The sequence below is a fragment of the Panthera onca genome, chromosome E2 (assembly GCF_046562875.1).
Source record: "Panthera onca isolate mPanOnc1 chromosome E2, mPanOnc1 haplotype 2, whole genome shotgun sequence".
Taxonomy (NCBI): Eukaryota; Metazoa; Chordata; class Mammalia; order Carnivora; family Felidae; genus Panthera; species Panthera onca.
Window position 1 is genome coordinate 10,278,681 of NC_138353.1, and position 22,287 is coordinate 10,300,967.

Here is a 22,287-nt window from a genome sequence, read left to right on the forward strand (position 1 = left end):
TCCAGACTCACAACATCCTGGTCCTTCGCGCCGGCTGCCTTCAGAGATGACACCCACATAGTCACCATGAACAGGCTGCGTGATCATTTACCCTTTGAATTAGCTCCTGACGAGGCCATGTTCCTTTTTTTTAATTTGTTTTTTTTTTATGTTTATTTTATTTTTGAGAGCGGGGGGGGGAAGGGCAGAGAGAGAGGGAGACACAGAATCAGAAGCAGCCTCCAGGCTCCGAGCGGTCAGCACAGAGCCTGACGCGGGGCTCGACCCCCCAAGCCCCCAAGATCTCATGACCCCCAAGGTCATGAGATCATGACCTGAGCCGAAGTGGGCCGCCCAACCAAATGAGCCACCCAGGTGTCCCAAGGCCATGTTCCTTTGGATTTGCCTCAGACGCCCCCCCGCCCCCAGGGGGGTATGGCTTGGCGAACGTCTGACCAGGGATCTCTAAAGGGAAAAGCTAGGGGCGCCTGGGTGGCTCAGTCGGTTAAGCGTCCGACTTCGGCTCAGGTCACGATCTCGCGGTCCATGAGTTCGAGCCCCGCGTCGGGCTCTGGGCTGATGGCTCAGAGCCTGGAGCCTGCTTCTGATTCTGTGTCTCCCTCTCTCTCTGCCCCTCCCCCGTTCATGCTGTGTCTCTCTGTGTCTCAAAAATAAATAAACGTTAAAAAAAATAAATAAAGGGAAAAGCTAATAATCTGATATACTGATAGACTAATCTGCCATATACTGACCTCTTATCACATGGCCAAGGCCTATCTTTTGCAGCCACCTGGTTTTATTTAATTCTCCTGCCACCCTGGGGGTAAATACGACTTTCATCTTGCTTCAGAGCTGAGGACATGAGGCTCAGAGGTAGAATCCCTCGCCCAAGGTCAGCTAAGAAGTGGGAGGGCCCCTGTCGCTGCCCCGTACCCTTGACCCCACACCCTTGACCATTATCCTATCCTGACTCCCTGAAAGCATCCAATGTCTTTCCATCCAGGTCACCCAAGCTCTGAGGCAGCGGTGGGGTCCCGGGGCAGGCCCGGGAGTGGTGGTAGGGGGCAGCTGGCCTGGGAACCAGCTCCCAGGACCTTAACTGGGTGTGGGGAGAAGTAAGGAGGGCAGCACCCTCTCTCTGGGCCTTAAAGGCCCAGAAACCCGAGAGTTACTGTTGCACCACAAGCCGCAGAGACCTGACAGCCTGCAGCTGGGCGGGGGCGGGGCAGAGCAGCCCAGACAAGCCAGCTCTTAAATAAATAACTAGAAAGGTAGGAAGGGAGGGTCTGGGCGAGTCTCAGGGCCCCAGGCTGCGGCTTCCCAGGCAGGCCTGGATGCCTGAAGGCCCTGAGTCTTTTGGCTCCCGTGTACCCAAGTGTCCTGCCTCCTTCCTTTCCTTCCCGTTTCTGAAAGAGTCAGACCACATTCCCAGAGGCCCTACTGTGCGCCCTGGCCCCGTGCAGGGCAATGTGGGGGACTCGGCGGTGAAGACGCCCCCACCCTCCAGCCCAATGGAGGGGACAGACCTATCCCCAGACAGTGACCATCCAGAGTGGGCAGGGCTGGGATGGGAGACTCGAGGGACTGGAGGAGCTTGGAGGGACACGTGACCCAGACTGGGGGTCTGGAGGACACAGGGGATCCCTGGGTTGGCATGAGAAAATCTTGGCTAAAAGCAAAGAGAAGTTTGTGTGAGAAAAAGATGGGGAGACGATTGGGTAGGGGGCCGCAGACCAGTGTTTTTCAAAGTGTTTCCGATTTGGGGCGCCTGAGTGGCTCCGTCGGTAGAGCATCCGACTTCGGCTCAGGTCACGATCTCACGGTTCGTGGGTTCGAGCCCCGCGTCGGGCTCCGTGCCGACAGCTCAGAGCCTGGAGCCTGCTTCGGATTCTGTGTCTCCCTCTCTCTCTGCCCCTCCCCTGCTTGCGCTCTCTGTCTCTCTCTCTCTCTCAAAAATAAGTAAAACATTAAAAAATTTTTTCAGGGGCACCTGGGTGGCTCAGTCGGTTAAGCGGCCGACTTCGGCTCAGGTCACAATCTCGCGGTCCGTGAGTTCGAGCCCCGCGTCGGGCTCTGTGCTGACAACTCAGGGCCTGGAGCCTGCTTTGGATTCTGTGTCTCCCTCTCTCTGATCCTCCCCCGTTCATGCTCTGTCTCTGTCTCAAAAATAAATAAACGTTAAAAAAAAATTTTTTTTAATTTTTTCAAAGTGTGTCCAATTTACCTCACTTGATGCACAACAGAATTCATATTTTATCGGCAACACAGTATGTGTGTGAACAGGTGCGCAACCACAGTTAAGTTAAAATACCAGGAAACCATAATTATTTTTACACATGCTCTGATTGACTGCTTGAGACTCACTGTTTTATGCCTAGTAGGTTAACACCTGAGGTTGGAAAATACAGATCTGGAGGGGCTCCCGGGTGGCTCGGTCCCTTGAGCGGCCGACTTCGGCTCAGGTCAGGATTTCACGTTGCACGAGTTCGAGCCCTGCATGGGGCTCTCTGCTTTCAACACAGAGCCTTCTTCTGATCTTCTGTACCCCCCACCCCGCCCCTCCCCTGCTCACACTCTCTCAAAAATAAATAACACATTAAAAAAAGAAAGAAAGAAAGAAAATACAGATGTATAGACTGTGCTAAGAACCCCTAAGCACTCCCATCAAAGGAGTGCAATTCTAGAATCTTGAGGACCGGCCACTGATATTCTCGTTCTCTTCTTCTGGGGTTGTGGTAGGATTTTACTTCCTTCTGTTTCGCCTCAGGGCCGGGAATCTGTCTGTCAACATGCAACGGAAGCACATGATGTGGTTACTAAGACTCCCTGAGGACAGAGTGGAACCCCCTTGGCCACCCCTGTGACCGCAGCAGGACCCCGCTGCCTTTAAAACCGAATTAAATGAATGATTTTGACTAAAGTCTTTTTTTTTAAGACTTTGTTTTTTTAATGTGTATGTATTCCTTTTGAGAGAGAGAGAGAGAGAGAGAGAGAGCAGGAGAAGAGAGAGAAAAGGAGAGCGAGAATCCCCAGCAGGCGCCCTGATGTCAGCGCAGAGATGGGGCTCGATCTCACGAACCGTGAGAACCGTGAGATCACGACCCGAGTCGAAATCAAGAGCCAGACGCTCAACCGACGGAGCCACCCAGGCGCCCCCGCCGGGCCTCATTTCTTGGCAGTTTCCAGATGGAACTCTTCTTAGTTTCATAAATTCCTCACTTCCAGGTCTTTCTGCCCGGGCTGTGTCCTCTGCCCTTCCCCTTTCCCTCCTTCCTTGGCCGGTCAGCTCTGACGTCCTTCACAGTTCAGCTCAGATGCCCCCTCGTCCAGGAAACTGTCCCTGGCCTCACTTCCCAGACTGAACTTCTCAGAAAAAGTTTGCCGAACACATGAATGCAAATCTGAGGGAGGAGCAGAGGCCGCATCCTCTGGGGGCTCCCGATCACAGGTCTGAGGGAGGTGGCGGATGCCCCCCGAAGTCAACTCGGTCCCTCCAGCTGTCAGATACCCCGCCTTCTCATGGAGCCAAGCAATACCCATTTCGCGGGCGGCAGACTGAGGCCAGGAAGGCCCTCCCTGCTCCGTGCGGGGTGCAGATGCCACACCCCTCCGCCCAGCGTCCTCCTGGCCCCTCTCACCTCCTTCCCAGAGCCCCAGGCCTTTTCTTTTCCAATGATGAAATTCCAGTCTGGGTGGGAGGCTTGGGGGGGGGGGGGGAAGGAAGGCTGGCTGGGACTAGTTGGTATACTTTTCTCTCCAAGCCTGAGGAGGGGAAGGGGTGGGGACGCTCCACTGGCCAATCCTGGACCAAACCCTCAAACCTTCCCCTCTTGGCCCAGACCCACCCCGTACTTCCCGAACGTTCGGGGCAACTTTGAGTTCCAGGGTCCCCTGAGTCCTGGAGACTCCTCCCCACCATCTTGCCTCCCCATCTGGCACCCCCACACTTGAAATTCAAGAGCAGGGCCTGGGCGCAGGCTGGCCCTTGCCCATGTTGCCCAACCAGCCTGGGCCACGTCTCCATCCCCAGGGCCCCGCTCACCAGGAAGGCTGCCAGAAGCTTCCCTGCCTCCCCGCCACCACCCCCCCCCCCCCCCCAGCCTGGCCACCTGCAGCCGCCGCACCTGAAACTCAGCTGCCAGGTCCCACCTGCTTCCTCTCAGGCTCTGTTTGCCCAGTTGCCCCGACACCCGAACGCTTCTTGGGTGGGGAGCACCAGCCTGGGCGTCTGTGTCCGAGGGAAGATATGGAAAAAGCCCTTTTCCACTTTGGCCTTAGATAAAATGTTGATCTCAAGAGGTCATCCCAGCTTAGAATCCCATGAGGGCTGCAGTTGGCCGGCCACCGACCAGAGCACTCGGTAGACGTGACCTTGGTTGGTCCCTCCGTGATCTCTGAGGCCAGACGCGGCTGCTGCTGTCTCCTTTTGGCAGCTGGGTGAGCTCCAGCGCTCATGCTGAACCGCAAAGCCACGCTTTTCTCTCTGAAAGCAGCCACTCCGGGCAGCTTCTGTGACACCCTGCAAGAGACCATCAGTGCATTCGAGACAGAGGCGGGGAAATACTTGTTTTCCCTCACAGAAGGCGCGGGGCCCGGTCCTCTGCGCCTTCTCTCGCCCCTCGTGTTTTCCTCTTCAACAATATTCCTGGACACCGGATTTATTTCTGAAGCCTGCCCTCCACCCAGGTCCCCATCTGTCTTGCCTTATTTGACGGCTCTTCTGTGTTCTGCTCTGTGGCTGTGGTTTGTTGACTGACTGAGGGAATGAATCGCTGGACAGACAGATGCCCAGCCGGAGAATTTGGACTTTGTCCCGAGGGAAGCCACTGGGGCCATTCAGAGGGTGGAGTGACTAAGTCAGGGCCACGCCTGGGAACATTCTGAGCTCTTCTCCAGTCTGGGGCTTTGCAGGTTCTGGTCCCTTTGCCCGGAATACCCTCTCCCTGGGCTTGGTCCAACTCTTTGCTATCCCAGCCGGGATGTCTCCTCCTCCGGGAAGCCTTCCCCGAGCCCCACGTTGCGTCAAGCATCCCTTCTGGGCTGCCCATCCCAGCCCTGCTCTCTCTGTCATCACCTTCTGGGGATGAGTGGTCTCCCCACTTGTCCTGTGAGTCCCCGCAGGACAAGGCCCTAGCACCATCCATCACAGAGCCTGACATTGTGCTCAGAATAGATGACGGTCCCTCGACAGAAATGCCTCTGCTTACGGGAGGAGCCACGCGCAGGGGTAGCCATAGTGTCCCATAGGGGTTGAGGGCGCAGCCTGGGGTCAGGGACACCCGCGATCAAATTCCCTGCCCAGGTAGGGGGTTTGGGCCAGAGCAAACCCCATTCCTCCATCTGCTCCCAAATCAGAAACACCAGAGCTTGAGGTCTCGAGGATTAGTGGCGACAAGATAACGTCCGACAGCATCTCTAACGGGGCGGAAGCCTCTCTGCCTGCCGCCTCAGGGCTTTGCACCTGCCGGCAAGTGGCGGAGGCCGGATTCGAACCCATGCCTCGGTAGCTTTAGCGCCCACACTTTCTCGCGCACAGCCAAGCCCAGGAGCTGAGCAGGAGTTTGTTAAATGAAAATAACTTCGGCCTGTTAAGAGTGAGAAGGGGGTGGGGGCTTTCTAAAGCAGTGGAGGAGGGAAGATTTGGGAACGCAGAGTGTCTGAGAAACACAGGTAGGAGGTCCGCAAGGCCACACGTGCCTGGGGTGGCACGTGCTTCAGAGCCTGGGCAGATCTCAGCTCAGCCTGGCCCCACTGGCTGAGATCCCGCAGATGTGTTCGCAAAGACGGTTCGCAAAGCTCCTTCCCAAGTGGGTCTGGGTCTAGGGCTGGTGGTGACCAGGAGGGAGAACTCACCAGCAGCACCCGGGGCTGGTCGGAGCCCAGACCATATTTTTTTTAGGGCTCTAAAATAAATACACAACAACAACAAAAAAAATTAAGCAAAATGAAGTTTAAAAAGTGAATGGATGAATGGATAGGGGGATAAGTGGATAGAAATAATATAGACGAGATACTGACATCTATGCCTATAATATGGATAATACACACGACGGAGAAATTTGATGAAATAATTGTAGATACGGATGTTCACCGCAAGATACTTTACAATTTTTTTGTATGTTTGACATTTCTCATAATAAAATGTGGGGGGAAATATTTGGTGAAAGCGTTTGTGAAATCATTAGCACATTAGAGTGGATTCTAATTTTCAACGAGTGAATTACGAATTGCATACCCAGGGGTGAGCGGATTACCACCCTAATATGGGAACTGCCGTTATTGATAAGCGTCGGGCTCTGAACTGGGAATATTTATTTTATTTTATTTAAAAAAAATTTTTTTAATGTTTATTTTATTATTTTTGAGACAGAGAGACACAGAGCATGAACGGGGGAGGGGCAGAGAGAGAGGGAGACACAGAATCGGAAGCAGGCTCCAGGCTCTGAGCCGTCAGCCCAGAGCCCGACGCGGGGCTCGAACTCGCGGGGCTCGAACTCACGGACCGCGAGATCGTGACCTGAGCCGAAGTCGGCCGCTTAACCGACTGAGCCACCCAGGCGCCCCTGGGAATATTTATTTTAAAACCGTGTTTTAAGATTTTATTTTTAGGTAATGTCTACACCCAACGTAGGGATCGAACCTACTACCCGGAGATCAAGAGTCGCAGGCAGGCTCCACCCACTGAGCCCGCCGGGCGCCCCGGGAACGTTTTATTTGTTTTCCTTGTTAACATTATTGAATAAATAACTCCATCTAATTGAAATCTTAACGCCAATCATGGGTGGGATGAGCTTTTCCTAATCTGCATTTTACATTCGAGGAACTTGAGCTCCGAGAGGCGACGAAAGACTGGACTCAGGGCGGAGCCGTCGCAGCTGGGTTGAGCCACCTGCCGACCACTTGCACTTTCTAGAGACCCTCAAGCCAGGGAACTGCTGTAGGTTAACGGCCCCTACCTGCATCGCGATTCCTTTGGCGGGAAAAAAAAAAAAAAAAAAAAGCCTCGCTCGTTAGGCCCCGCCCCAACAGGGCCCCGCCCCCGTCCCCCCAGTGTCCCCGCCCCTCGATAGAGAGTTTGTTAGTCTGCCTTCTACGGTTGATTGGCCCCACTCTGGCCTCAGCCCCACCTCTCGCTCGCAGAATGGCTCATTAAACACTGCCGCCAATCGGCGCCCGCCGCTCGCTGCCCGCCTTCTCAAGCCTCGCCCCTGCCCTTAATTCTCGCAGCTTCCGCCGTGCGGGCTCAGAGCCACGCGGCGCGCCCGCGAGCTGCCCCCGGGATCGGTGGCCGTTACCTCCCGGGGTCCCGGACCGCAGCCTTCCGCACTCAGGGGCTCGGATCTCCCCTCCCAGACGCAAAAGCCTAGCTCCCCTCTTCCTGGAGCTCTTGTCTCCCGTCCCCCAGGTTCAAGCTTCCCAGCCTCCGTTTCCAGGACCCCGGCGCCCCGGATCCCTGCCTCCCGGATCGGCGCTACCGGGACGTGGCCTCTTGAGGACCTCTGCCACTTGGACGCCTTCAGCCTTCCAGAGCCCAAGACCCCCTGTCCCAGCCTGATACACTCCTGTATTCCCATCCCTAGGGCCGAGAAACCCAGGGGTTTCGGGCGCAGGACACAACGTGGGAGAGCAGAGGAGCCTCGGCGCCCAGCTTCGGGATCTCAGACACTCCAGCTTCCACGAGCCAAGGAACCTCGGCGCCGTGAACTCCCAACTCCAAGGAACCCTCCAAAGTTCCAGCCTCCAGGCTGTGTTACAAAACTCTCCGTTCTAAGGAACGTCGGCGTTCCGGGAAGGAGCCCCCCAAGCGCTCGCAGCTTCCAGACGCCGCAGAACTCCGGGGGGCGTTCCAACATGGTGGCCGATCCCCCGCGCGGAGAGCCCAAGGGGTTCGAGGCGGCCGAGCCCACCGGGAACGGTGCCCCGACGTTGCTCCCTAAAGAGGACCCCGACCCGGCAGGAGGCCGCTGCTGCGGTTCCCGGGAGCGGGTGCGCCGCTGCCTTCGCGCCAACCTGCTGGTGCTGCTGACGGTGGCGGCCGTGGTGGCAGGCGTGGCGCTGGGGCTGGGGGTCTCGGGGGCCGGTGGCGCGCTAGCGCTGGGTCCCGCGCGCCTGGCGGCCTTCGCCTTCCCCGGCGAGCTGCTGCTGCGCCTGCTGAAGATGATCATCCTGCCGCTGGTGGTGTGCAGCCTGATCGGCGGCGCCTCCAGCCTGGACTCGAGCGCGCTCGGCCGCCTGGGCGCCTGGGCGCTGCTCTTTTTCCTGGTCACCACGCTGCTGGCGTCCGCGCTCGGCGTGGGCTTGGCGCTGGCCCTGCGGCCGGGCGCCACCTTCGCCGCCATCAACGCCTCGGTCGGCGCCACGGGCGCCGTGGAAGAGGAAGAGGCCCCCAGCAAGGAGGTCCTCGATTCGTTCCTGGATCTTGTGAGGTCAGACCCCGCCCGCCCGGTGGAAGTCGTTTAAGGGGGGGGGGGGGGCGGGGGCGGGGAAGCCACGTGGGGAGGGGACCCGTGTTAGGGATGGCCGGAGCGACCACGCGAACGCTAGAGGGTTTTGAGTCCTCCAGACCCCCCCCCCCCCCCCCGGCCCCGGCCCCAGGGCTGGATGGTGATGGTGTGGCCCTTTGAGGGTCAGAGTCCAGCGAGTGAGGACAGACCCCTGGGGAAGGAGGCTTCGAATGGGGGCGCCTGGGGACGTAAGTGGGGACGCTGCAAGACGGTGATAAGACAAGGAAGTCTCATAGAGGGAAGAAAGTAATGCTTGGGGAGTTTGTGGGGGAGGGAAGGGATACAGAGGCTCTTCTGTGAGGGGAGAGGATTCTGGGGGGACTTGGGAGGGGATTTGGGGGCGCTCAGGGCCTCAGGATTTGAGTCCAGAGTCAGAGAGCTTGTGACCCCCGAGGAGTTCATAGGGGACCTGAGGAGATCGGAGTGACCTCTGCCAGGCCCTCTTCCCGGTCCCAGGGCTCCCCCATATTATGTGTCATCCCTGTTACCCGGACGCAGCCAGGTTTTTTTCTCAGCCTCCCTTCCCCGCCCGGGGCTGGGCCCTGGCAACTTCCCTTTTTACATCTTCCTGCTAAATCCTGCCACCTCCAAAGACTTTCCATTCCATTTCTCGCCCCCCCCCTCCCCCCCCAACCAACACCAGGCGGCCCAGAAGCGGGGGCCAGCGGGACCCCCTAGAAACCCCCTAGGACCGGCTAGAAAGAGAGCAGGCTCTTTGCCTTCTGATCTCTGCTCCCCCCACCCCCGCCCCCCGCCCCATCCCAAGAATAGTTCTTCCCTTTTGAGGAGGGCAGACCCCTGGGTCCACATGGCCTTGCCTTTGGGACCTCCTGATTCAGTGTCTCCAGGTGGGTTGGGGACTTCCAGGAAGTAGGGGGGGGGGAGGAAATGACGAGTCGCAGAACTGGGTTCTCCCAGCCTCTCGGGGGGGGGGTGGGGGTATCAGCACAGGCTGAGATGAGACTCTGGGGCCGGCTTGGTGTCCCAAAGCTGCAGTGGATGGTCGTCTCCTGGCCGGGCGAGATTAGCTGGGTCCTGGCCCAGCCCTGCCAGGCCTGGGTGGATACGGGCCTCCCGGGCCAAGGGCACACCCACTCGAGGGCTGTTGATGTGTATGTGTCCAGGCTCCCCCTGTGTGCCAAAATAGAAGTCACTCACACTTGGCCAGCCCCTCAGAGACTTTTCTGGAACGTCTCAGAACCACACAGCTTTCTGGCCAATTGACGCGGAGCTGGACACAGGCCCTCGGACACCCAGCCACAGCTGTGGCCTCTCTCACACTGACGCGTGGCCTTACACCGGCTGTCACACGTGTGCTCACCCACGGTGTCCTAACATCCCTTTACACGGCCGCCCGCGGATGCCACTGACCACAGCGGCACATCGAGCGTCACCTAGGCACATAGTCAAGAGCACGTGCGCACCGACCCTGTCCCGCGAGTCCGAACCCTCACCCCTGCCCCCGAGTTTCTCACGTGTTGACATGAGAAACTGTCTAGGGACCCACAGCAACCGCCGTTCCCCCACTCACGTGGCGAGGAGTGGTTGGGACCTTCCAGCCAGCTGTCTGGGTTCCCTTTACTGTTTTTATGTTTAAGTACTCTTGTTCTTAATGTTTATATATTTTTGAGAGAGAGAGAGAGAGAGAGACAGCGCGAGCAGGGGAGGGGCAGAGAGAGAGGAAGACACAGAATCCGAAGCAGGCTCCGGGCTCCGAGCTGGCAGCACAGAGCCCGGCAATGCGGGTCTCGAACTCCCGAACCACGAGATCATGACCTGAGCCGAAGTTGGCCGCTCAAGTGACTTGAGCCATCCAGGCGCCCCTACTTTTTTTTTTATTTTTTATTTTTAGAGAAAGAGCGCGCGAGGGTGGGGGAGAGGGACAGAGGGAGAGCGATTGAGAGAGAGAGAATCTCAAACTTAGTGCGGGAGTCTCAGGGTCGGCTCAGTCTCACAAACCATGAGATCCAGACCTGAACGGAAATCAAGAGTCGGATGCTCAACCGATTGAGCCACCCAGGCGCCCCACGGTTCCCTTTTCTAGAAAATGGGGATGACGGTGCGGATCCCTGAGCCAGGATCACACGAGTGGCTTTAGATCAAGCATTGCAGGGACTGTGGACACTTCAGCCCTTCTTTTCTTCCCTCTCCGAGAGACGCAAGAGGGTCAGGGTCCCGCTGATCCCCTGACACGCCCAGTGGGGTTGAATGCGGCCTGCTGAGCACACACCGCCATCCCTTGTCACCCTCTCTCATTACCCCTTTTCCAATGCACCCCCTCTCATTACCCCTTTTCCAATGCACCCCCGTCCCCTGCCTTTCTCAGCCCGGCCCCGGGCTGCAGCGTTTCTCGGCCCCCCAGGAGGAAGTTGGCTGATGCAACACGCCCAGGGTATTAAGTTTGCTGCCCGGGGTGGAGCTGAGGCCCAGGTGACCCTGCCTTGGGAAGCCAGCATTCCTTACGGCCAGTCCACAATCCCTCGGGGCTGGCCGGCCACCCCACGGGGGCCCTGGGAGGCCAGCTCAGACTCCCCACACCCTGGAAAAGTGTGCAGGCCAGGGCTCAACTCTGCCTGACCAAGCCCGGCTGGGGCCTGGGGGCCAGTGGGGCCTCCCGAGTTTTTTCCCATCACAAGAGGCCAACCCAGCTCCTCAGACCCCCCCCCCCCGCCCCGTAACCCCCCCCGTGGTATTTAATAACACCCCCCCCCCCCCCACCGTGTCTGTCTCTGCAGAAATCTCTTCCCCTCCAACCTGGTGTCCGCAGCCTTCAGCTCAGTGAGTCCTTGGGGGTGTGTCCCGAGGGGTGGGGGGCGGGCAAGGAGGGGGAGAGCCAGTTGGAGCCCCTTGGTGCCAGCTCTACGGTGCTGCCTGGCCAAGGGCACATGCCCGCGTATTTCTGAACGATCTCGCAGGGTCCTTGGGGAACCTCCGAAACCCATCCCGTGCCCCTCCTCGAGAAAGGAGCATGCGGGTTCTGAGCCCCTTCTGGGTTCTAATTCCAGCGGCGTGACCCCGGGCAACTGCCTTTTCCTCTCCGAGCCTCGGTTTCCGCCTCTGGAAAATGGGCGCCTGATAAGAAAACCCTGCCTCGGGGCGGTTGCTGGCGGGGATGAAAGGCGATGATGTTTAGGGGGCGCTTAGGGCAGGACAGGGTGGGGGAGCCTCCATGGCCGTGGATACTGACTGTTCCCAACCCCACCTGCAGTACAGTACCGTCTATGAAAGCAGATGGATCAACGGAACCAAGGTGAAGGTGAGAGCAGGGGAAGGGATGGGGGGAGGAAGGGGTGTATCCCTTGGCCCGTTGTTGTGGGTTTTCCATTTTGCTCCCACCCCGGCCTTTGTTTGTCCCCTGTCTTCAGACATCTGGTGGTATTTGTTTTACACTCTCTGCAGCCTCTCCCCCGTTTCTGTCTCTTCTGGTACCTTCGTTTGGCCCCCTCTTCTCCCTCCCTGGTCCGGGCTTCTCTTTTGCCCGAATCCTATCCTGCCCTGGGATGATCTGCCCCCAGAGCCCCCCTCTCCTACCTACCCTCCTCCGCTTGGCAGCCAGAGTGGTCTTTCCAAAGCACAAACCTGATGCTGTCTCTCCCCTGCCTGGAGCCCCTTTGGGCTCCCTAGTGCCCTCAGAAGAAAGCCCAGGCTTCTGGCCACAATCCCGGAGACCCTGCACAATCGGGCTTCTGCCCGGCCGCCCACCCAGCTTCCTGTTCGGGCTCTGCCCGGCCTATTCCAGCCCCAGTTTCTTTCTGCTCTTCGAATGCCCGAGCTGCTGCCCTTTCCAGACTGTTGCGCATTGTTTCCTCTCTCTAGAACCTTCTACCGCCGCTCTTTATCTGGTTCATCCTCCTATTCTCCAGATCTCTGCCCCTTCCTCCACGAAGCCCTCCCTGATCCCCCTCCCCCCAACCAAGCCGGCAACCCCTTCAATTCCCACACTACCTTGGGTTTCCCTATTCCAACCATCGTGGGTGGTCCCTGATGACGGGTCTGTTTCCCCAGGACCTGGACCGTGAGCCTTGGGAGGAAGGGACCCAAGGAGCCATCTTGTCTGTGCTGGGTCCCAGCAGTGCCCAGAACAGGCCCTTAGTGACTGTGCAGGTTGACTGAGTTTCCTCCTCCCTTTCTGATCTGTTCCTCACCCAAAGGTGCCCGTTGGGGATGAGGTAGATAGTATGAACATCCTGGGCCTGGTGGTATTTGCCATTATCTTTGGCGTGGCCCTGCAGAAGCTGGGGCCCGAGGGAGAGCTGCTTATCCGCTTCTTCAACTCCTTCAATGACGCCACCATGGTGCTGGTCTCCTGGATCATGTGGTAGGTGGGGGGAGTGGGGGCTGGGGATGTGGGATCGGGCAACCCTCCCTCTGCTGCTTGGAGCCGCCTGGGCTGGACCCGCACCCAGCGTTGACCGTCCCCTGGCTGTGTGACTTTGGGCAAGTGACTTACCCTCTCTGTGCCTCAGTTTCCTCACGATAACGTGAGGACAGTGCTGTATCCCATGGGAGCTAAGACTGACGGGGGCACCTTCCGGACCCTCCTGGAAAGTGACAAAAGGACGGCCAAGCCGTGGCCCCGGTTTAGCTAGTGCATCTCAGTTGCAGAGACTTAAATGTGATCGAATGTACAGGAGACAAGTGGCATGAGGTAAAAGTAAAGCGCTTACAAAGCGGGTTTTTTTTTTTTAATTATTTTGAGAGAGAGAGAGAGAGAGAGTGAGCTTGCGTGTCTGCATACACGTGCTAGCACAAGAGTGGGACAGGGGCAGAGAGAGGGAGAGCGAGAATCCCAAGCAGGTCCTGTGCTGACAGCACACAGCCTGACTCGGGGCTCGATCCCACGAACGGTGAGACCATGACCTGAGCCGAAATCAAGAGCCGGATGCTTAAACCGACTGAGCCACCCAGGCGCCCCCCCCTCCCCCCCCCAGCAAATGTTTTAAAGGCCTAACACCTGCTGAGCATTTACTTAATGTTAGCTATGATTATTATTATTATCAGTTTTATTAAATGATCTCACATGTGCAGAGGCCTCTGGCTTCTACCTGCCCTGGATCGAGATCCAGGATCTCGAGATCGAGAAGGTGGGAAGTCAGGAGAGGGAGCAGGATTGCTGCATTTTTAACAAATCCCTCCGCTCCCCGCCCCGCCCCATCCTGATTCTGGCGCAGGCGACATTTAAGAGGCTGCACAACCTCGTAAAGGCTCCTTGCCAGAGAGTCAGGGTGGTGGGTGGGTAAGAGCAGGCTCCAAGCCGCTTCCCGCCCGCGTGCCCTCTAACAAGTTACTTACCTCGCTGTGTCTCAGTTTCCCCGTCTGGCCAACGGGATTGACAGTTCCAGGCACAAATGAGTTAAAACGTGTAAAGTCCTGGGGCGCCTGGGCGGCTCCGTGGGTTGAGCGTCCGACTTCGGCTCAGGTCAGGATCTCACGGTCCGTGAGTTCGAGCCCCGCGTCAGGCTCTGTGCTGACAGCCCAGAGCCTGCTTCCGATTCTGTGTCTCCCTCTCTCTCTGCCCCTCTCTTGCTCGTGCTCTGTCTCCCTCGCTCTCAAAAATAAATAAACGGTAAACAAAACAAAAGAAAAACGTGTAAAGTCCTTGGGGCACTGCCTGACCTATAGCGTGCCTCTGATCAACACTAATCTTTGTCAAGTACGTCACTTGTGTAACTTGTGGGCACATCCCACAGGCCAGAGCTTGGGCATTTGGCCAAACCTAGCTTTACAGGTGGCTGGGAAGTGCCGCCTTTCTTCTGTTACCAAAGAGGGGAAGGGGTTTGAGGGACAACAAGCCGCAGTGATCAAACAGAGAGGCAGTCTTGGGAGGCTTCCTGGCTGGGAGGCACGAGCGCCCCTGGGATCTTTGCTCCAGGAAAGGGCGATAATAATTCCAGCAGAAGTTCATAGATCACTTATTGTGTACAAAAAGCTTTCAAGTCCTTTCACCTAGCACCTCATTAACGTCCGACATTCCTATGAGGCTGGTAGCATTAATGTCCCTGTTTGACGGACCTGTGAGATTTTAATTCAACCGTAGCTTCAAAAGACTAAAAGAGGGGCTCCCTCGTGGGATTGCGGTAAAGATTCAACCACTTTATACCTATGGGTTGTTATTAAGACGTGAACTGCGGACTGTTTATATTGCATGGACGTGGGGAGAGATTGAATCGGTTTAAATCATCCTAGCTACTATAACCACGAACCCGGAAAACGTAAATGCCTCACGCATGGGGGGTGGGGGGTGGGGGGGTACGTGTTAAGTCCAAATGTGGTTGGCGATTGTACTTCGGCTGGCAATAGAGGCTCCCAGGCTTCTTTGATCTCCCTCTGCTCTATTCTCTTCCTTTTTTTTTTTTTTTTTTTTAATGTTTATTTTTGGGAGAGAAAAAACGTGAGGGGGGAGAGGCAGAGAGGGAGGGAAACACCAGTCTCTGAAGCAGGCTCCAGGCCCTGAGCTGTCAGCCGCGAGCCCGATGTGGGGCTCGAACTCATGAACTGCGAGATCATGACCTGAGCGGAAGTTGGGCGTGTAACTGACTGAGCCCCCTGCCCCCTGCCAGGCGCCCCTCCCCTCTGCCCAATTTTTTTTTTTTTTCCCCCTCTGCCCTATTTTTTTTTTTTTTAATTTTTTTTTTCAACGTTTTTTTATTTATTTTTGGGACAGAGAGAGACAGAGCATGAACGGGGGAGGGGCAGAGAGAGAGGGAGACACAGAATCGGAAGCAGGCTCCAGGCTCCGAGCCGTCCGCCCAGAGCCCGACGCGGGGCTCGAACTCACGGACCGCGAGATCGTGACCTGAGCTGAAGTCGGACGCTTAACCGACTGCGCCACCCAGGCGCCCCTGCCCTATTTTTAAGGGGATGGAGCTTGGAGGATGGCAGGCAGGGAGGGTGCCAGAACTCAATCACACATGGATCTGGGTGTCTCCTGCCCGCGAGGGAGGGAGGCTGTGGTCGGGCTGCGCACCGAGCGCAAAGCCCGGCCCTGGGCGGGCACGTAGTCAGAGGCTGCAGTGGGTCTCCTGTGTAATTAGGTATGCCCCCGTGGGCATCTTGTTCCTGGTGGCTGGCAAGATCGTGGCAGTGGAGGACGTGGGGCTGCTCTTCACCAGTCTCGGCAAATACATCCTGTGCTGCCTGCTGGGCCACGCCATCCACGGGCTCCTGGTGCTGCCCCTCATCTACTTCCTCTTCACCCGCAAAAACCCCTACCGCTTCCTGTGGGGTATCGTGACACCGTTGGCCACTGCCTTCGGGACCTCTTCTAGGTATGGCCTTGGGGCAGACCAATGCAGGATTTTTAAGCTAAGGGGCCCTAAGTGGACATCAGGTTTCTGGAGACCCTTGAAATTTCGTATCTGGGGACGTTGGATCTGGGTACAGGGGCCATACTTTAGTAAAGTTTCTCATAAGGTCCTGGAACCGACCCCCTCCACCCACCCCCCCACCCCCCCGCATTTGGAAAACCACTGACTGCTTAGAGATTTCTTCTTCCCTTCCTGAAAACCTCTCCTCCACAAGGCCTGGCCCTAGGGGGCAGTGGTCTAGTGCCGCCCCCTGGATCCAACCTCTGGGAGCTCTTTCCACCCTTTTCTAGGTATTTTGTCCACCTGTCCCCTCAGAACCTGGCTGTCCCCACAGCAGCAGCCCCAAGGGAGTAGTAATTCTTAGCCAAGGTCTATTATTGGTGGAGGGGGGGGGGGGGAGGGAGTGTGCTAGATATGATAGAATTTAGGTTTTAATTTTTGTGTGTATTGTGAAGGAGAGCCGTCCATACCCTCCCAGGGGGTCGAGGCCTCACACAGGTTGGAATCCTGACATTCTACAGGATTCCCCCCCCCCCTGCCTCTGGCTCCGGGAAGAGAAGGGCCGAGAACTGCAGAAGGCTGGGGGTGGCGAGGCGCGGGGCTGGCGGGGGCGGGGTCTAGGCTGGCGGGCGGAGCATGGGCTTGTGCTGATTGGCCAGCGCGGTCTGGGCGGGGCTTCGGCAGGGGGTGGGTCAAGTGCGCTAACTGACCTGCCGCCGCCCGCTCAGCTCTGCCACGCTGCCGCTGATGATGAAGTGCGTGGAGGAGAGGAATGGTGTCGCCAAGCACATCAGCCGCTTCATCCTACCCATCGGTGCCACCGTCAACATGGATGGGGCGGCGCTCTTCCAGTGTGTGGCCGCAGTGTTCATCGCACAGCTCAACCAGCAACCCCTGGACTTTGTGAAGATCATCACCATCCTGTGAGTGTGGGGTGGCTGCAGCTAGGACCCCGGACCCACTTGACCCCTCCCCCGAGAATGGACAGAGACCGGAGGGGGGCAGGGCTCCCGTGGCAGCTTCTCCCCCTACCGAGATCTTTCACTGACCGCCCTTCTCTTCCCCCAGGGTCACCGCCACAGCGTCCAGCGTGGGGGCCGCGGGCATTCCGGCTGGAGGTGTCCTCACTCTGGCCATCATCCTGGAGGCGGTCAACCTGCCAGTTCACGACATCTCCTTGATCCTGGCTGTGGACTGGCTAGTGTAAGTGTGGTTTTGGGGCTTCAGGGGCCCAAGGGGTACCCTGGGAAAGGAGATGAACAAGAGGGTCATCGAGAGCCTCCGAGGAGGAGAGGAGAGGAAGGAAGGAGTTCCAGAGGAAAGGGGATGGCATCTTGAGCGTTCTAATCAGAGGGAAAGAAGGGATCTTTGAGGTTCTTTTTTTTTCATGGTTATTTATTTACTTGAGAGAGAGAGAGAGAGAGAGAAAGAGAGAGAATCCCAGGCAGGCCCCATGTTGTCGGTGCTGAGCCCCATGTGGGAATAGGCCAATCTGTAGACTGTGGTTTAGCAGTTGCCAGGGGCTAGAGGGAGGAGGGAATGGGGAATAACTGTTTAATGGGTATAAGAGTGTCTTTAGAATGATGGAAACGGTCTGGAATGAAATAGACGTGATGGTCGTACAACTCTTGAATATGCGAAAAGCCACGGGATTGTATACTTTCGAAGGGTGAATTTTACCATATGTGAATTACAGCCCCATGTTTGAAAATGGCACACACCCCCACAAAGTATAAGGAGGCCAAAAGAGATCTTTAGGATTATGAGAAAGGCCTGAGGGAGAGCATAGTATTTCAGTGGGAAGAGGAGAGGTGGATGGGTCTTTTGAGGCCCCAAGAAAAGGGAGGGATGAACTTTTTGAGGTTCTAGGAGGAGCAAATCTTGTGCTTTGTTGGAAGAAGTATCATTTGGGGTCCCGAGAGGATGGAGGAGGAGATCTTTGGGGTCCTAAGGCAAAGAAAGTGTGATGGGGCGCTTAGATTTCATGGAAAAGAAGAGAAGTAGGGGGCTTCTTGGATTCCAGATGAAAAGATCTTGGAGGCTCTAGGAGGAAGGGATATTTGGGAGGATAGAGCGATGAGTTGGATCTAGAAGCAGAACGGGGTTCCATGAAGGAGGGTGTGGCAAGGACCTCAAGATCTTGGGGGAGGGGGGGTGCCTGGATGGCTCAGTTGGTTGAGCATCCGACTCTTGATGTCGGCTCAAGTCGTGGTCTCCTGGTTCGTGGGTTCGAGCTCTGTTTCAGGCTCCACTCTGATAGTGCGGAACCTGCTTGGGATTCTCTATCTCAAAAAAAAAAAAAAAAAAAAAAAAAAAAAACAAAGAGGGGCGCCTGGGTGGCGCAGTCGGTTAAGCGTCCGACTTCAGCCAGGTCGCGATCTCGCGGTCCGTGAGTTCGAGCCCCGCGTCCGGCTCTGGGCTGATGGCTCGGAGCCTGGAGCCTGTTTCTGATTCTGTGTCTCCCTCTCTCTCTGCCCCTCCCCCGTTCATGCTCTGTCTCTCTCTGTCCCCAAAAAAATAAATTAAAAACGTTGAAAAAAAAAATTAAAAAAAAAAAAAAAAAGAATCAGGAGGAGAGGTGGGAGGGTTGAGGGTTGGGTGGGAGGGTTGAGGGTTGGGCCCTCCCCTCTCCCCTCACTCCTCCCCCCTCCCCCCTCCCACTCACTTCCCTATCCTGTTCTTCAGGGACCGGTCCTGCACAGTCCTCAATGTGGAAGGTGATGCCTTTGGGGCGGGACTCCTCCAAAATTACATGGATCGTACAGAGATGCGGAGTTCAGTGCCAGAGTTGATCCAAGTGAAGAGTGAGATGCCCCTGGCTCCACTGCCCGCCCCCACTGAGGAGGGGAACCCCCTCCTCAAACACCGCCTGGGATCTGCTGGGGATACAGACTCCTGTGAGAAGGAGTCGGTTATGTAAACCCCATGGGGACTTTCCCTGCGCTGATGGGGGCACTCTGGACATTGGGATTGTGAACCGGGATTCTGGAGGCCCTTCCTGCTGCACACTTAAGGGATCCAGGGTCCCAGCCTCTCTCCCTGACATCAGATCTGGGAGGCCTCGATGCTGGGGTATAGGCGTGTGGGGTATAGGCGTGTGTGTGTGTGTGTGTGTGTGTGTATCTATCTCCCCAGATCTTCCCCAGTCCTCAATTCCTGTTTCCACCCAAAGTTAGGAAACATGATGGAGAAATAGTGTCGTTCTGGCCCCCTCATCTTAAGGCACAGGTCACCATGTGGATTTCTGCCCTCATCGAGAGGTAGGACATTCCAGTGGGTTGATGGCTATTTTGGTGGCTGTAGCTGTGTGTGTGTGTGTGTGTGTGTGTGTGTGTGTGTGTGTGTGTTTTGCGGCTCCATGGTACATCCCACCCTGTCCTCAGGCCCTCTGTTCCCTCCGCTGTAACAAACACTCCTGGGGACCCTGCCAGGGTGGGGGAGACTGAGGACAAATACTGCTGTCACTCCAAAGGACATTCTGTAGCAATAAAACTATCAAGTGTATCTCCTCAGATGTTTTTAAGACCAAAAGCATGAGCCACACAGAAAAAAATCAAACATGACAAATCAGAATCTGTTTGTCAAAAAAACACCACTGAAGGGGCGCCCGGGTGGCTCAGTCGGTGAAGTGATCTCGTAAATGTTCCGTGTCTCGACGCGGGTGATGCTCGCACAGACGTATACATTTGGGGAAGTTCGCCTGCACGCTTAAGATGCGTGTGATTTTACCCCACGTAAAACCTTGCAGCTGAAAATGCAGCTGAAAATGTACAACTAACTCCTGGCAAGAGACTGACTTTCTGCTGTAGCCACTTACGGGTACTTCCCTGATACTTGAACTCTATCCAATAGTGGCAGTAATGACCTGCTCCCCCCCCCCGCCCCCCCCTTTTTATTTAAACCAGAATTTGCTGTTTGAATAAAAAACCTGCCGTGCAAGTGTTTTTAAGTCGTGTTTTGAGTCCAGGATGTGGATGATGCCCAGTCGTGGCTCACGTGATAACGATCCTGTCTGGTATGCTGCTGAAACGTGTTATACGTTACTAATAATTATCTTCCCCCTTCCTGGGGCCCTGTGCAGGCTCCTGCCAGGTGCCCCGGGGGCACCACCAACCCAAGTCCAATTGTAGATGGTATCTTGGGCTATCTTTTGCATCTTTTCGTTGGTTTGTTTTTGTGTATTTAGTTCCGTGGCATGATCATTGCAGTGTGAAAGGAGAGTCTAATTCCTATCTGATTCTGTGCAAAACTGTTGTGTATCACACACAAACATAACCACTAATGAGCTCATTAAGTGCTGAATAGTTAAGCAGTTGCCACATTCAGTGCTTTCTATTATGCTCAAATCCTTGGTGGGTGGTTATAAAAGTGTTGAAGGGTTTTAATGGTATTTGGGGAAGGTGGTTGGGGTTGCTGGAAGGAGCTGGGAGGGCACGGTTTTCCCTACTTAAAATAATTGTCCTCAGTTTTTCCATTTGATTTATCTATTATGTGTTTAGATTATGCCTGTTTAAAGAGATACATACATGCATAGGTAATATATATACTGTATATACAATATGTGTATATACAAGGAACACGTAACCCAGACAAACCCAACCGAATAGTATTTCCCTTTTCCTCTATTCCATTTTTTTTTTTTAATTATTTTTGAGAGAGTGTGAGTGGGGGAGGAGCATAGAGAGGGAGCGGGGACAGAGGATCCGAAGCGGGCTCCATGCTGACAGCAGCCAGCCCGATGCAGGGCTCGAACTCACGAACCATGAGATCATGACCCGAGCGGAAGTCGGACGCTTAACCAACTGAGCCACCCGGGCACCTCTTTCTATTCCATTTTTCTTTAAGATTTGCTGGGCACATGCCACTACTTTGCTGATCTGGGTCATATAAAAAGTCTGGAACCATTTCAGGCCTCCTCAGTGTGGACAGGTGCTCCAGACCTGTTTTCCCACTACAACGTGCCCACCACCTTAGTCCTGTTCACCACTGTATGCTCGGCACAGCGTGGGGACTGGCACATAGTAGGTACTCAATAAACATTTACAGAATGAATGGATTGGGCTCCAGCTACAGAGCCGCCTGGCTAGAAGAGGCTGTTAGGCTAGGTCAGATCCTGCTTTTTGCTACCTGCCAGTTGTGTGACCTTGTGTAAGCCCTAGGGAGTCTCACCCTCTGGTGACAATGGCTCTGTTATGTGTGTGCCTCCCCCAAAGGCCACTAGTGAAGTTTACGTAAGAGCAGACGGCAAAGCGCACGTGAGGCCACCTTCCGGGCCCGGCTCCCACCTCCCGCTCCCTTCCTCCATTGCCAGATCCACCCCTGTTTTTGGGGACACCCCTCTTGCTCCTTTGAAGAAGCCTGGCTTGGGAGGAAGTGCTCAGGCTAGCCCAGCATTTAGGCTTGGACCTGCGTCCTAAGCTCTTAGTCACAGGATGGGGGTGGGGGACTGGCAGACACAGGGTGATGACAGCTTTGTCTCTCCTAGCGACAATGTTTCTATGGCGGTTGGACTTTTGTAGGGGGGAGGGGTCGACCTTATTAAGGTATAACTTGCATGCCATAAAGTGCATCTGCTAAAGTAGGTAATTGGATGGGGGGAGGGCGCCTGGGTGGCTCAGTCGTTGGGGCGGCCCACTTGACTCCAGCTCAGGTCATGATCTCGCAGTCTGTGAGTTCGAGCCCCGCGTCGGGCTCTGTGCTGACGGCTCTGAGCCTGGAGCCTGCTTCAGCTTCTGTGTCTCTCTCTCTGCCCCTCCCCCACTCGCTCTGTCTCAAAAATGAATAAACGTTAGAGAATTTAAAGAATAAAGTAAGTAATTGGATGAGTTTTGGCAAGATGCATACGTTAGTGAAACCCACCACAGTCAAGATACACGATATTCCCACCGCCCCCAGATTTCCTGCTGCTTCTTTGCAGTCCATCCCTCTCCAGCCCGACAACCACTGATCTGCTTTGGGTCACTAAGGATTAGTTTGTCTCTTCTAGAATTTCGCATGGGTGGAGTTATATAGTATGTTGCCTTTTGCACCCTGCTTCTCTTACTTTGTATCGTGCCTTTGAGCTTTTAGGCATGTTTTTGCACAGACCAGTTTATTCCTTTTTGTGTTTAATCACCAAAGAGTATTCTGCTCTCCACCCTTCACGTTTATCCGTTCATCTGTAAGGGACACTGGGCGCTTTCCAGCTTGGGGCTAATGTATATAAAGGTGCATTTGTACATGGCTCTTTGCCTGCCCTCCACTTTCCATAGCAAATATTTTGCAATGCCCACGAAGGGTACACAAATATTTGCTGCTCCGTAAAGGGAGCGGACCATCCAACAGCATTTAAGACGGGGGGGGGGGGGGGGGGGGGGGGGGCATTCCCTCCATCTATGCCCAGTGTTAACCCCTTGGTTGCTGGGGTGGGGGAGATCCAGGGACTCCCCACGTCCAGCCGGGGGAGTGATAATACGGGGCGGGGGGGGGGGGGGGCGGCTCATGGCAGTGGTCGTTTA

General features: G+C 55.8%; 1 protein-coding gene across 3 annotated transcripts; it reads left to right on the forward strand.

The window, feature by feature from the left end:
* Window positions 1–7,121: 7,121 nt before the first annotated feature.
* Window positions 7,122–19,294, forward strand: SLC1A5 (solute carrier family 1 member 5). 3 transcript variants are annotated; one of them, XM_060651540.3, is made up of 9 exons: window positions 7,122–8,405; window positions 11,219–11,261; window positions 11,692–11,739; window positions 12,635–12,801; window positions 15,518–15,751; window positions 16,519–16,713; window positions 16,859–16,993; window positions 18,476–18,872; window positions 19,094–19,294. In XM_060651540.3, the coding sequence occupies exons 1-8, from the start codon at window positions 7,831–7,833 to the stop codon at window positions 18,708–18,710; spliced, it is 1,632 nt and encodes a 543-aa protein (XP_060507523.1). In that variant the 5' UTR covers window positions 7,122–7,830; the 3' UTR covers window positions 18,711–18,872; window positions 19,094–19,294. The 3 variants fall into 3 exon arrangements, with proteins under 3 accessions (XP_060507523.1, XP_081647614.1, XP_081647613.1); XM_081791487.1 differs by having other exon boundaries at window positions 7,205–8,405; window positions 18,476–18,889; XM_081791488.1 differs by lacking the exon at window positions 15,518–15,751 and having other exon boundaries at window positions 7,204–8,405.
* The last annotated feature ends 2,993 nt before the right edge of the window (window positions 19,295–22,287 follow it).

Coding starts and splice junctions, on each gene's coding strand:
- SLC1A5 (XM_060651540.3), top strand. CDS start 7,831: ATGGTGGCCGATCCCCCGCGCGGAGAGCCCAAGGGGTTCGAGGCGGCC. Junction 11,262..11,691: donor TGTCCGCAGCCTTCAGCTCA/GTGAGTCCTTGG, acceptor CCCCACCTGCAG/TACAGTACCGTCTATGAAAG. Junction 11,740..12,634: donor TCAACGGAACCAAGGTGAAG/GTGAGAGCAGGG, acceptor CCTCACCCAAAG/GTGCCCGTTGGGGATGAGGT.